The 15,196-nt window shown below is 37.1% G+C and overlaps 1 protein-coding gene across 6 annotated transcripts in view; it reads left to right on the forward strand.

Moving 5' to 3' along the window:
- LOC132201168 (obscurin) overlaps positions 1-15,196 on the forward strand; it is a 40,751-nt gene that overhangs the window by 12,170 nt on the left and 13,385 nt on the right. For 3 of the 6 annotated variants that reach the window (XM_059627118.1, XM_059627127.1, XM_059627136.1), the window contains 19 exons: positions 645-797; positions 5,275-5,388; positions 5,445-5,618; positions 5,906-5,975; positions 6,126-6,221; positions 9,929-10,021; positions 10,438-10,602; positions 10,868-11,005; positions 11,636-11,801; positions 11,862-12,248; positions 12,300-12,482; positions 12,934-13,185; positions 13,240-13,381; positions 13,436-13,620; positions 13,682-13,800; positions 13,857-14,116; positions 14,172-14,453; positions 14,515-14,841; positions 14,902-15,189. In XM_059627118.1, the coding sequence (XP_059483101.1) occupies positions 645-797; positions 5,275-5,388; positions 5,445-5,618; positions 5,906-5,975; positions 6,126-6,221; positions 9,929-10,021; positions 10,438-10,602; positions 10,868-11,005; positions 11,636-11,801; positions 11,862-12,248; positions 12,300-12,482; positions 12,934-13,185; positions 13,240-13,381; positions 13,436-13,620; positions 13,682-13,800; positions 13,857-14,116; positions 14,172-14,453; positions 14,515-14,841; positions 14,902-15,189 (3,594 nt within the window). Of the gene's footprint in view, positions 1-644; positions 798-943; positions 1,103-5,274; positions 5,389-5,444; positions 5,619-5,905; positions 5,976-6,125; positions 6,222-7,684; positions 7,840-8,802; positions 8,822-9,928; positions 10,022-10,437; positions 10,603-10,867; positions 11,006-11,635; positions 11,802-11,861; positions 12,249-12,299; positions 12,483-12,933; positions 13,186-13,239; positions 13,382-13,435; positions 13,621-13,681; positions 13,801-13,856; positions 14,117-14,171; positions 14,454-14,514; positions 14,842-14,901; positions 15,190-15,196 lie in introns of those variants that run through there. The other 3 variants (XM_059627145.1, XM_059627152.1, XM_059627161.1) reach the window with 3 other exon arrangements.

Here is a 15,196-nt window from a genome sequence, read left to right on the forward strand (position 1 = left end):
AGAATTAGAAGTAATTTAAAAATTCCTTGCTTAGTAAAAGTTTTACTTGGCTTTTATTGCCGCGGTTGATTCTGGTCGTCGTCACTGCTGTTGGCTGGCACATTTCAATTTGCAGCAAAGGAACTTCGCATGCCAATCAACTTAAACTTAGAAGCGGCTGTCACCAAAATAAGCGGCCCTTTCTTTTTATTTTGCTCGCGAAAGGAGTGCTGAAAGTGATTGCCAATGGCCTGACTCATGCGATTACTAGAAACGTAAAGTGTCATTTTCCACTGATCCCCAGAATCAACCGCTTGCTGTCCCTCACAAAAGTGACGTTTTGCAAGATTGAATGGAGTGGAAACTCAGGAAACTTTCATAAAGCCACAATTTCGTCTTTGTTTCTTTATATTCAAACCTGTTTTAAAATATCAGTTTTGGGAAGAAAAAATTGATAAAATTTTAACTTTACCATTAATTTTAAGAACAATGCAAAAGGTTGCACCGCTCAGGAAAGTTAATTACATTGTTAATTTTCGTCCAGAAAAAGTTTGTAGAAAAAATTTAATTGTCATGCAAAGTTGAATCAGAATCTGAACTACACAATAATGATTTTCCGAATTTAAACCCTTCTAATTATAAAATTTGAAAATTTTTGCTCAAAGGAAGCCGCGTCTGGAAGAAGGCCTCGAGTCGTCCGGTCTGCTGGACACATCGGCCGCCCGCCACAAAATGGCCATCCGGCCCAAGAGGAACCACTCGAAGCAAAAGAGCGAAGCTTTGGCCTCGACGGCGACAGCAACGACCACGGAAATCAGGTGAGTCGAAAAGAGTCGAAGGCTGTGATTCATGTCGTCAGCGGGGTCTTTGATTGCGGGCCCGAATTAGCTCTCGAGGGGACAGTGATTGAGGCATGCATCACTCACTCATTTCATTCGCCCCTCCACCAATCAGACAATTGCACATTGCACGAACGATTGGGCACGGTTGACAGTGCGAGCCACTCAGTCCCCGCTCGGCAGTGATTTGTGCGAATTGGCCCTTTTTCTAAGTGAATGTGTCTGCTCAAGGAGGAAAGTGGTGCTTCCTGACAAAATTGATTAAAAATGTGGATCACAAACAGGTGAGCGATATTAGCGATACACAAATTTGGAGGAGACAAATTTCTTTTGATAAATTTCCTGAAAGAGTTCAATCAAAAGGTCAAGGTACAAGCACGAGGAAATAACCTCTAACGAAACAGTTTCTAATAGATTGGAACCAAATATGCATTGGAATTATAACGAATTAGGCCTTTCAGTTGGCAAAAGGTCACAAAAGGGCAAATTTCTGCACAATTCTAAACATTTTGCATCGATTTTCCTAAATTTTAAGATAGGAGTAAATTCAGCAAACTTCATTTCAAATGTTAAAAATACATAATATTTTCCTTGGAAATAATTAGAAATAATGAATTTCTTTTATATATTTGATATTTTCGTTAAAAAAATTTAAATCAAATTAAAGTACTTTATATGAAATAAAAAAATTCTTTATTTTTGTATAAACTTTTGAGAAGTCACAACCGATGGTTTTTTTCATCTTGGAAGTTTAAGTGAGGGTTGTTTTTTGTCAAAAAAAAAAAATAATAATAATAATTTTCCCTTCCAACAATGTTTTCCTTTCAATGTTAAATTGTAACATTTGGACAAAGAACAAAAATAAAAATAAAATAATTTTGGAAAACGCAAAGTGCCGCTTTCCTCTCCTCTTGAGCTCACAATCAGCACCTGTCCTGTTTCTGAATTATCATTAATCTTTTAGCTTAAAAAATGTAGCATTAGCAAAAAAGAATTCCATTCTCCTTTGTGCTTTAACGGGCGATAAATTAACTTTTAAGCGATTTTTACAGTCCATTCGAAGATTAAAAGTTTACTCCGCGGGCTGCAGCTCTCAAAAAATTAGTTTAGCACAAAGCTTTGAAATGATCATTTAGAAAAGTCGGGGTTATTATAAGTCGCGAGCGAGTGAGCGGCAGGCGTAGGTGACAAATGACCTGGCACCAACCCAGCACTTACTTAGCCGTGTGAAATATCGCACGGCCGCGCGCATTCAAAATTCCCGTTCTGCACGTTAATCGCGGCCATTTTTCCTCGCAATTGTGGCCGTTTTTCAGAATGTCGGCGCGATTAGTTTTCGTTTTTCCCTTGGAGGCGCAATCGGATCAAAAGTGGTGCGATTTGAGCAACGGCTCATTAAAACTGGCACTCGGCCGCGTGTCATTTCGACACAAACAAGAATTTGTAGCACACCGTCGTCGCCGCCGCCGTGCATGCACCAACGTGCCGCCGCCGCCCGACATCAAAGTGATGCATAACCCAGTCCAGCACTGCACTAAATTTCCGAAACCTACGACCTAACCAATTTACGACGGCCAAAACTTACACGTTTCTTTGGTAAAACTTTCAACCAAAGTAACAAATGGAAACATGAACTTGCTAATTAGTTCATGTAAAAAATAATGTAAGATTTATTTTAAATTAGAGATCTATTTCAGCTTTCTGATTTATTATTATTGTGGTATATATATTTCTTTTCAAAAATGAATCAAAATTTAAAATTATTATCATTTAATATGTAGTAATTAACTAACAAGCTTGATTTTTTTAATATTATCAATACTGTAATGATTTTTTTAAAGTACACAAGAGGAGGATTCACTTAAAAAAAATTATATTTTGTTTGGACCAAGCACTGAACTAGAGATTCAGAGGGTAGTCATCAATTGCCAATAATTAATAAAATCAAATATCTTCACTTTGAACTAACTTTTTTTTAATTAAATACAGATCGTTACCTTTATTAAAATTAAATGTTACTCCCAATGATGGGATTTGGCTGATTTATTTATTTAAAAAAATGGTACACTTTGATGGTGAAAAAAGTGTAAATAAAGGACAAATTAAAGAAAAACACAAATTTCAATTCAGAAAAAGTAAAAATTAGAGTTTTTATAAGCTTCATTTTGTACTGGAAAAAAATGATTTTATTATCATAAACAGTATTTTTCAACCGCTATACAGTAAAGATATGTAAAAAGTCCACCAATCATTCTAATAAAACCATCTATTAGCTATTATTATAAATATTTAATATTATTATTATTATTTGATTTCTAGTTGAGGTAACCGAGGTCATTTCATAATATTCTACTTTATTTTCTATAAACAAGGAGCCACGCAGTTGTAATTCCTGGATGCACTTATTATAATACGTTATTAGATCAGTGGGTTAATGGCATATTTGATTGAAAATGAGGCAAAGGATCGCGGGACTTTATAAATTTTTAATATCCCAATCCAAATTGAAGGAACATTTTATTTCAAAGATTCTGGTGTTTCCGATTTGTGTCAGTATATTGCCAGGAATTTTCTTTTCCAAGTTATGCTCAGATTTCTGGTATGAACATTTTTTTTTATCTTTGAGCTTTTTTTATTAAAAACAAATTCATTAATTTTTATGTTACATTCTTATATTCTGGAACCTAACTTATACAAAAATTATAATATTATATTATATGGCCACTTTTTTACTGTTTCGGCAGTGTTGGACTGAATCTAATTTAGTGTCTTTGCCGCGTCACTTGCATTCTTCAATTTTTTGCAACCATAATAATGGCTCCGAAAATAATCCAAGTAATGCGCCCCATTATCCCAAATATAAATTACCGTTCATTAATCTAATGTACGTCGCCAAAAGCGGGAGCTATAAATTCAGCGTTTAGCTGGACGTGCGGGATTATTTACGAGTTTGAAAGCCACTTGAGCGTGAGCTGGTTTTATGTAAAGACTCTCGCTCTTCGCAGTGAGCGCGCCTGCAAAAAGTGAAAGTAGGCAGTCCGCCCAACCGGCATTCAAACGCCTCCAGATTTCCAGAGAGTTCCTGGAAAGAACATTTTTGTAAATATTAAATTTTTAAGCAAAAGAATCCAGAATTTTAAATACTTATTATTGATTTTATTTAAATAAAAAATATAATTTACTTTCTGGAAGAAAAAAATTAAAGATTTTATTATTTTTACTTCGACTCTTACTTCTAACTTAGTATTTTAATTTTGTTTTTTAAAGAAAAATAATAATTAAAAAAGTTTAAAGTTGTGATTAATTTTTGATTCAACTTTTAAAATTTGGTGCTCGTTTGGACTCCAAATTAAAATGTTTTCTAGATGCAATTATAAAAAATATTTTGGAATATTTTCCTGCTTCTTGCTCATCCATTCATTATTTTTATGGCGGCAGAGAAAGATAAACAAAAGACAGACCAGACCACACGCACCAACTTTCACTGGTGTTTACTTGTGCGTCTCCAGTGAAAAATGGTTTCTGGCGACATCACTTGCTTGTCAGCGCTCTTTCCGAAGAATGCAAAGAGGCATAATTTGCATTGATTTCGGTGTCGCCGTTTTGAAGAGGCGTCAGCAGCGCTAAATTCGGCACAATGCGTGACGCGAAAGACGCGTTTTCTGGCAGGCTCTTGGCTGCCTTGGACGGCCACCGGCCAAAGATGAGATAAACCACATTAAAAGCAATTGACGGCTAATTGAACTCGCGGCAATTACACGGTAGGGTTGGTTGAGAAATTCAAGAGGGAATTCAAAAAGTTGGGAGAGGAAGAGAAACGACGCATTTGGGCTGCAGGCCGCCGTCCAACCGACAAGTGTTGATGCAATGCTCTCGAAATTCTTTCTTTGAATCAAGTTGCTTCACTTGCATCAACAGGAGTTCATTGACAGCATTATTCAGCAGCTTTAATTTTTGCACTTTGTATAAAGTAAACTGAACTATTTACTTAAATTTTGGGCCCAAGAAACTATTTTATATAAAATCTACAATTACGTATTTTAGTATTATTTTAACTTAAGTTTCTTCACGAGCTGTGCATTTTAAATTCATGGTTTTTCGAAATGTGTTTTTATTAATTATGCGTTTTTACTCCAATATTTGCGCAAGTTATTTTAGTTTAGGTTTAGAGATTGCCTCCATATCAACTAAATTTGGGACTGCATGTATAAATAACAATAATCATAAAAAAGGAAGGATAAATTTTTATAATAAATAAAGATGCTTTATAAATCATTTTTTTTTAAATTTTACTAATCAATTTAATTTATTTTCTTTCATAAAAAATGAAATCGAAATTATTAACAATTGATTAGAGAAAATATGTCAACAAGATAATGTATAATTTAGGTTCATTTCAATTTTTACTTTTTCGGAACAATTAGATTTTAATCAAATTTGTCTTTGCTTATTTCAGATGGCTGGCCAAGCGGCGAATAGTCGGGGGCGTGGGCTTTGTGCCGCACAGCGTGCTGAGGCGCGGCGACGGCGAGCCCGAGGTCGATTGCGATGACCCCCTGGCCATGCGGAAGTAACGCTTTTTCAAGTTTACACATGTTCTGTCTTGGAATAACAGTTGATTTTCAGTGCCATCATCAAAGAGCTGATTGATACTGAGCAGGAACTGGGCCGTGATCTCAACTACGTGGTGGACAATTACATCAAGCCTGTCGACCTGGGCACCGACGTGCCCCAGTGCGTCAAGGAGAATAGAGACGTCATCTTTTCAAATTATAAGAAAATCGCAGAATTCCACAACACGTAAGAACTGATCATTTTGTAATTTAATTTTTAACTAGATTCAATTTTTTATGCATTGAATTCAATTCAATCAATTTTGAAGGAACAATGCAAATATTGTTTTTAAAATTAATGTAAATCAGGATAAAATTGTCATATCTTCTTTAACTTTTTTCTCTTTATTACATCATTGAAATATGGATTTATTTCACTTTATTTAAATTTCCACCAAAATTTTATCTTTCATTGCCTTGTTCTTAATTGATACTATAATACAAAATAATGTAACTTTTGTTTTGAACTTTCAGAGTTTTTTACGAAGGAATTAAGTACTACGCCAATGAGCCCAAAATGATTGGAAAGGCTATTTGCAGACTGGTAAGTAAATTTAATTTAGAATAATAAAAATAACATAATGTCTAAAATTCGATCTTATTAACTATAATTTAATTCAAATTTAATCTTATTCGAACAAATCTTGAAATATAAATTAAATTCAAGTAAATAAAAAATTTTATAATATTTTAGGAGCGTGACTTTGACCTACACGTAGATTACTGCCGAGATGAACCAGCGGCGCAAGAGTTCATCGAGGAAAACGAAGAGGCCAAGGAGTACTTCGCAGTGAGTAATTAAACCTTTTGCCAATTATTGCGAAAATTAAATTTGGCGGCGCTGGTGTAGAGCCTCGTAGGTGTCCAGTGAGCCGCCGTGGGGCGCGGATTAACACTTTTCGTTCAGCACGCGAATGTGCAGCACTGGAAATAGCATCGCGCGTATTTTTGTGAATCACCGACTTGCTGTTCATAATCGCGAAATAGAAAAGAGCAGCTCGCTGACTCAACTAACGGTAACGCTAATGGAGAACAAACATGAAGATTGGCGTGGGAGTCGCGCGACAAATAGTTTTGCGGTTTCGGAGCTAGGCCTTGAAAGTGGCAAACCGCAGAGACAGAAATAATCAAGTGTTTCCAGTCCGTCTGAAAATTGTTTATTTTGAGAGGTGCTTTCTGTTGACATTATGGAACTTTGAAGATTTGCTGCTTGAATCAATCGAATTGATGCCAATTTTATTATCAACACTCTGTGTAGATAGAGATTTCATATTTGAAGAATCAAGTTTTCCAACAAAAACATTGATTTTTTTAGAGTAAATAAATATAAAATATTTAACGCACCATTTAATTTGAATAAATTGAACATTTATAAATAGGGATTTCGTTTTTTATCAATTTTGATTTGAGCAGTAACGTACAAGGCGACTTTTTTTTCTAATTTCAAGAATAAAAAAAGCAACAAGCAATATTGTCTTGTTAAAAAGGTGGCACTGAATAAGAGAATCCTGATAAATGATGAGCAAGAATCTTTCTGGCTGAGAAAATTGGTTTCATTTTTTTTTTTTAGAGAAAAGAAAACCTCTTTCGGTAAAGAAAAAAAAATAGAATTTATTTGTTGTGATGCATTTTTTTAATTTTTTAAATATAAAAAATTAAAAAATCTGTAAAAACATGTTTTTAGATAAACGTCACACAAAATAAAATTTTTTTAACTTAGAATATTATCATGAGAGTACACTTAAAACAAAAATGGAAAGAATTTGTTCTAAAAGAGCATTTTAATAGAGTTTTTGTTTGCTGAGTCTTAAACTCACAAATAAATAGCAGCCAAGCTGAGCTTGTTGTCAATTTGAGCCCAATGAACAAAGCCAACTTTAAAAACTGCCAAACTCTGAATGTCAGGCAGAACTGAGTGCCAAAGAGTGATCAACTATCTAAATAAAATCAAGCAAGAATAATTCTTTAAAATTATGCATTTAATATTTTATTAACCGGATCAACTTTTAATTTTTAATAGATAATTACTGATTTTCAAATTTCTATTTAAATTAAATGAGTTGGCGGAAAATAGAGGCGTGAAAAGAAACGTGGCTGAAGGTTCTAGGATTTCTCTGCGCTGCGCCTCCTCTCTTTCTCTTTCACGCACTAACTCGCGAGTGAAAGAGAGACGGCGGGCAGATAGCACGAGAGAGCGAAGTTTCGAAAATAGATTTCGTTGCTAATACGGGCGAGGGGTCGCGCTAACCGAAGGACCACATTTCTAAACTTCTTCTTCGCATCCGCTGCACCTCCAGAGTCTTTCTTCTGTCGCGACTCGGCGCAAGTGCTGATAAGAATCATGTGCGCCGCGACCCTCCACCCCCGCAGCTAGGCCGCCAACACCATTTCTCGTCTCTAGCCAGTCAGTGAGTACTTCATCGTGAGAATTGCACCAGATGAAACGAGTTAATTTTTTTTCTACGTTCCACCGGATTTTTCACGTGCCTCGTCTGCGCTCCACTGCGGGAGGTTGACGAGCAGCTGAATGCGTTTTTCGACTTTGCCTTTTTTTCTTTTCAAATGTCTCGCAGGAGGTGCTTTGGTACTTTGATATGCGTGCAGTAAAAATAGATTCCTCCCCCGGGGGGTTTTCGGCTTCCAGTGCCGAGGATTACGGAGGCGGTTAGTCGCTTTTTGGCTGTGTTAGAATCTGGAGTGACAAAATGTACTGCCTCTTCCAGCAACTGGGCTGAGAGTCGAGATAATCGAGATCTATTTTTCACTTTTTATTTGAATAATTCACAAGTTTTCTGAACTGAAATTGTGCAAAATCATGTTTGTTTACAGAAGTTAATTAAAATGTTGATTTTTAAAAAGGGATTTCCGTAAATTTTAATTCAAGGATAATGAGGAAATAATAGCAGAAAAGTTAAAAAGAAAACACGGGAATCCCAAATTTCTATTTTGATTTTAAAAGGGATGTTATACTTACAAAAGTTTTTTTTTTGGTGTTTCTCATTGTTCCCACAGTGACGTTTTATTTCAGATCTCCGTGTCAAACGAAATTCAGTTTTTTGTTTTAATTTTCTTTTCTTTTGAAAAATGTAGATTTTACATAACAATAGGTTTTATTTGTTTGTTATCACTATTAAAACAATTTAAACGGTTTCAATTGAATTAATTAAACCATTTTGAGGCCGGAAAACTGTGATAATTATTTAAAAGGTGCTAAGCCAGCTTAAATGCTTTTGATAATTTGTTAAAGTTAATTATTTCAAGGAGAAGAAATTGCAAATATTCTTAAATTAAGTTTACTTAAATTTGCAATTTAATATACTTTATGTTGGAAAAATTCGGAGAGCTTATTATTTATAGAGGGAACAAGAACGATTTTTTTTTCAAGAAAATGTAAGTTTATTAATTTTATTTATTTACGGTCCCATAACATTTTGATTAAGTGTCTACTAAAAATTTATCTTCCTCGCGTGAGCAATATCATTTAACTTGGGTCTAATGAAACCCGACTCATTTAATCCAACATCAAAAACACCGGCTCCCTTTTGATGGCAAAAAAGAGGCTAGCCGACCAACAATAATTTATAATGAACTGATTTTTGATAAAAGGGGAAAATACGGTGCGAAAGCGTGCCAAAGGCGGCTGTCGTTGTGGATGCCAAAGTGGAGCGACTTACATAACGTCTTGCTAGCCGCTGAGCTTGCTTGTTTTTCAACACGATTATGTAAAAGACTAGACACTGCTGCATCTTGCAGTTTCAACACGCAGAAACAGTTTAGATTCAAAGATGTTTCTTCGCAACATGGAATTCCGCTGACGCACATTATGTATTTTAGTGAATTATAAACAATTTAAATTGTTCCGAAATCTTTTATTTAGTGTTTACTTGAAAGCTAAAAACGTTATTAACGTTAATTTTAAATATTTCAAAACAAAAGTACACTTCCGCGGTTGTTAATTAAAAAATATGAAACATATACCAGAAAATTTAATATTTTATTAATTTTATGGAACGTTTATTGTTTGATCAACAATTAAATCTGTGCAAAATCCTCAAGTCTTGCAAAGGCAGGGGCCAAATAAACTTTCAAACGTAACTCATAATTGTGGATAATTTTACATAGTATATAATATCTCTCAAAACTTCATTATTTAAAAAAAAGAATTAGATTTTCAATATTTGTCTATAGGGAATGTATTTCTAATTAAATTTATTTTTTATTTATAGTAAAATTTTTTTAATTGAACTTTGTCTATTTTATACATTCTAAAACTGATGTTATTTCATAAATTTTACTTAAAAAATTTTTGAAAAAAGAAAAGTCACCTCCCCTGTAATTGTGAGCCATAAAAGATCCGCGATTAAGGGAGTGCGAGAGACTTGAAATGTGCATAAGTAACAACCAATGACATATTATAAATTTAATTCAAAGGCAATTAACCTTTGTAAAAAAGTTTCAATAAAAAAATATTACTTGCATTTTTCTCTTTGATTTCAGGACCACGCAAATCAGCTAGGGGACGACAAAACTATATCCGAGCACCTGAAACTTCCCATTCAACGCATCCACGACTACCAACTTTTACTTAAGGTGATTTCACAATTTTTTGAGTGCTGTTGTGTGTTGGCGAAACAATTTTAGCTCGGACGGTCCCGCGTCCAACACGAGAATTAATTTGAGAAAATTTAATTTCGCACGGAATTTCGCAAGGGAGGAGTTCACTTTAATGTCATTCCGCCTCGACTTTTTTGACCTCGGTCTAATTAAAAAAGCCGCTGGTGTCAGTTTTAATTTGTCCAGCCGGCATTTCGCACCCTTCGTAGGAGTGTATTGACGGCACTTATTTATAGCGGCGCCGACTGGAGGGCGTCCAATCGCAATTTCTTAATATTTAGCAGGGGCTATTTTTGAGATGCACGTTAAAAGCCCCCGCGAGATAAATTTTCACTTTCGTCCGAGTTGCGAAACTTGCGGGTTTCACTCACAAAATCCGTGTTGCGTTTCAGGAACTTATCAAGTACACAGCGCTTATCAAAGAAGGGACTAAAGATCTCGAGCGGGCTGTTGATTTTATGTATGGTATCCCCACGAAGGCCAACGATTTAAAGTTCATCAATAGCATTGAAGGATACAAGGGGAGCATCCATAAACTAGGCCGTCTTCTCGCTCACGTAAGTACTAATAATTTTTACACTAAAAAGTTCTAATAATTTACATAAAAGTGAATAAGCTCAAATTTTAAGTTATTTTAATTAAAATAAGTCCACTAATTCATCAGAAGTATAATTGTATATAATTTTTTAATTTTAAATTTTAAAAAAAGTAAATATAGAAATTTTACTTAACATTTTTTCCCTAAATAATAAAAGCTTTGCTCAATAAGGAGCAAATTTAAGTTAACAATATCTGTAATCCTCATTTAATTTTGCCCTGCAGGAGTGGTTCACCGTAACCGACGCGAAAAAGTGCTCCAAGGAGAGATATCTTTTCCTCTTCAAATCCCGAATACTTGTTTGCAAAGTTAAGCGGATCTCCGACGATAGGTCAATTTTCATCCTTAAGGACATTATCAAGGTAAAGTGCATTTTTCGAATTTTTGGCACTCGTTTTTGTGGGTTGGGGTCACGAGTCTCAATATTGGTGGTACTGGACCACGTCCTACATTTTTATCAGGCCAGCTGCATAAAGAAATGATGCACTGGACGTGTCTATATTTATTTGGCCCATTTAAATTTGGTCATTTTTTTCTTCTTAATTTTCATACTAGAAAGTTAACATTAAAATTCAATTCTCTGTCGATCGTTTTATTTTACATGTTGATTAATTAAATTAATTACTTTTTAATCCAATTGATGACCTTGAAAAATATTTTAAAGTGGGATAGACAAATTTTTTTCTGCCTTCGGAACCCGCCAGGCGAAAATTCAAACAAAATAGAAAGACCTCAATCATCGGATTCTTTGCGTCTCGCCAAAATACGCTCACGGGGGGACTATTATTCCCTTTGATTTCTTTTGTATATCGGAGCCGATCATTGCATTAGAGGAGACGGAACACTGCTGAGAGTATTTTCAGCCGCCTGGGTTCAGAATGCGGAGGGGGTGTTTGGCTTCTCGCCAGCCGAACCACTAACTTCTTTCTAAACAACACGAAGGAGCCTTCCAGCATCGACGTCGAGAGTGATGTAAATTTCACTTCTTGCAGCTTCCTGACTGCGAAGTCGTAGACGACGAGGAGGACCCTCTGACCTTCCAGTTGATCCACAAGAACGCCTTCACACATCCGAGGTACCCGCTCACGCTCAAGGCGCACGGACCGCAATCGAAACCAGAGTGGATCGAGTGTATCAAGGCCTTTAAGGAGGACTCTGGTATAAAACCCATAATTTTATTATTAAAAAAAAAAATTATTACTTAATTTTTATTTGCAGTTGCACTCAACGAGCACTTCGTCGACGACCTCAAGGTTGACGGTCTTGCCGACGGCGAGACAGCAGAAGAAGAAAGCTCCACCCAGAAGCTCTACAAAAAGATCCTAGCGGAGCAAGAGCGAGAAAAGAAAAAGAGAGAAGCGCAGGCGGCTTTCGACGAAGCCACCAAGCCGAAGCCCAAACCGCGAGCAAAATCGAAAACCCCGCAGCCCGAAGAAAAGCCCGCAGAAGAAGCAGCACCACCTGCCGAAGCACAACCACCTGTCGAAGGTCAACCGCCTGTCGAGGGAGGTCTTGTTCCCGAACTACCGACCGACTTCCGAGTGCCGACACCTGACGAAGCAGCCAACATGTCTGAAACCGTCACAGTCACTTACCCCCCACCCCGTAAGAAATCCTATAAAATGAAGAAGAAAATTTAAACAAAAAATTTTTCAGCATCTCAGGTGCCCGTCGCGGGCGTCGGAGCTGGAGGCGACGAGAAGCCTGACCTTAGTCTTAACGTTAACTTGTCCATCAATGAATCGAACCCTTCGACGCCAAGCTCGGCGCCCCAGACGCCCATCAGAGAGCCCACGAGGCCTCGTTTTACCAAAACTATCGAGCCATTCTCTTGCGAGCGTAAGTTTTTAAATACATATTTATTTTTTTCGCATACTTTTAAATTAAACTGCAAATAATGGCTAAAATTTTTGAAGGTAAAAATAAATTAAAAAGTACATATTTAATTTTAAATGTTAATTGAACCTAAAAAATTAAAACACCATAATATTTATAACGTCAATTAAAATATTAATATTCCAAAATTAAAATGAAAAAGGTACAATTATATTAAAATAAATATATTTTAATAAGACATTAATATTTATTATTTATATTGCTTATTTTTTTATTAAATTAAATAAAATGTAAGGAAATGCATAAACTGGATCTCTTTAAGACATTTATTAATATTAATTGGGTAAATCAAACTCTTAATAGCTATATCATCATTTTATTTATAAAATGTTAATTTTAATACTTCTTAAATAATTTTAATTCTAATATTTAATTGTGATTTTTTTAATTATAGCCGGTGAGACAACCAGGTTTGAATGCACAGTCATGCCCAGCCAATACCCCGTGTTTATCACGTGGCTCAAGGACAACAAGCCTATGGACGATGAACTGGCTGATCGTGTGACCAAGACTGTTGAGCAAAACAACACCAAGTTTGTCCTGACCATGCTCAACTGCCGCACAACCGACACTGGCACCTACACCGCCAAGGCCTCCAACAGCGAGAGCTCAGCCAGCTGCTCTGCATACCTCTTGGTGCAAGAGAGTGAGCGAATTAAAAATTAAATTGAATCAAATTTTAATTTATCAAAAACTTCAGTGACACAAGAGGAGAAGGACAAGCGTGCCGAGGAGAAGGGCGCTCAGATCCTGGTCAGATTCAAGGACACCGAAGTGCTAGAAGAGACCTATCTTAGGTTCTTGATCAAGTCCAAAGGCGACCCTCAGCCAGCTATCAATTTGTGAGTGATTTTAATCAATAATATGAAAGGAGTTTTAATTACAAAATTGTTCAGCTACAAAGATGACATTCTCATTACTCCTGACAACCAGCGCGTCAAGATTGTTGATGAAAGAGCCGACACCGGCTATTATGAGCTTGTTGTGCCCATGGTGGGACCAGGCGATGCTGGCAAATACTCTTGCTCCGTGATGAACAAATACGGTGAAGACAAGTGCGAGGCCAACGTGAAGGTTGTCGGTAAGATTTGGTTGATAAATAAAAAGTAAGAGGATTTTGAATAAAAATTATATTTTCTTAGCCGACAAGGATGTCTTCAAAGGACTTGCTCAAGGTCCACCAGGAGAAAGTGCCGAGTTCAAGTGGCTGCGTGATGGTCAGCCATTTGATCCCCAAGAGAGATTCAAGGTTCAATTCAGGGTAAGAAATAACAAATTATAAAAACGTATATTTATTCATTTTTTTCTTCAAATCAGGACGACGAGGACTCTTTGGCCCTCCTCTTCCAGCACGTCAAGCCAGAGGACGCTGGTCTTTACACTTGCGTCGCTTCAACTTCCTCTGGAAGAATTTCCTGCAGTGCTGAACTCACTGTTGAGGGATCCATCAAACAGCTGCACAGAGAGCCGGAAAAGCCGATTATCACCACCGAGAACAAGATTGCCCACGCCAACTTGGGAAGCTCGGCTATGCTTGAGCTCAAAGTATCTGGATTCCCGAAACCACAAATTACATGGTTGGTTGAGTTAAATCACAATGATTTATTTTTACTAAAAATAAATTCCCTTCAGGACCCACGAAGGCCAAAACATCGACCACGGTGGCCGATTCAGGTTCCTGCATGAGGATGACGAAACTCTGGCCTTGGTCATCAAGCACGTCGAAGCTTCCGATGGCGGCATGTACAAACTTGTGGCCAAGAACGAATTGGGAGAGTCCCAAGTGGACATTGAGCTGTCTGTGAAAGCACCACCTAAGTTCAAGTGTAAAATGGAGGATCGCAAGGCCCTCAGCGACGAAACTTTGGTCATGGAGGTTGATATTGAGGCCTGCCCAACACCAGACGTCAAATGGTATATTTTTATATAAATTTCGATCCTTTTCCAACAAAAAGCTAACACAAACATCTAACAGGTTCAGAGACGGAAAGGAACTTTTTGCCTCTGAGAGAATCAGCTTCTCCAAGGAAGGCTCAAAGCACACGATGACAATCCTGAAGGCCACCATGCAGGACTCTGGCACTTACTCAGTGGTCGCCACCAACGAGGTGTCCCAGGCCACCGAGTACTGGAATTTGCTCGTCAGCCAGCCGCCTAAGTTCATCAAGGGCCTGGTCAAGAACATGGAGTGCAAGGAACAGGAGAATGTCAGCCTAGAGGTCAAGATCCAGTGCCAGCCAGCACCACAGGTCAAGTGGTACATCTGCAAACCTTCCCAGTCTTCTCAGGTGAAGGAGTACAAGTGAGTTTTTTTAATCAAAATCTTTACTTGCTCAATTTATGAATATAAATCAAAATCAAGGATGGAGGAGAACAAGGAGGAGGTCAAGATCGATGGAAAACACATTGTCCTGAGCCAGGAAGGCGAAACCTACAGCCTGAAGATCATCGGAATGGCACGTGCCGATTCCGGCTTCTACCGCTGCGTTGCTTCCAACGATTTTGGCCAAAGCACCCAGGATTGTGAAATCAACGTCAGGGTTGCACCCCAGATTACGCAGAAATTGGCTGACTCAAATATCACAGAGGGTGACACTAACGTGGTGCTCAGCATTGCAGCCAATGCTCACCCCGAGCCCAAAGTCACTTGGTAAATT

Source organism: Neocloeon triangulifer, unplaced genomic scaffold (genome assembly GCF_031216515.1).
Source record: "Neocloeon triangulifer isolate White Clay Creek 2 clone unplaced genomic scaffold, ASM3121651v1 ptg000001l, whole genome shotgun sequence".
Taxonomy (NCBI): domain Eukaryota; kingdom Metazoa; phylum Arthropoda; class Insecta; order Ephemeroptera; family Baetidae; genus Neocloeon; species Neocloeon triangulifer.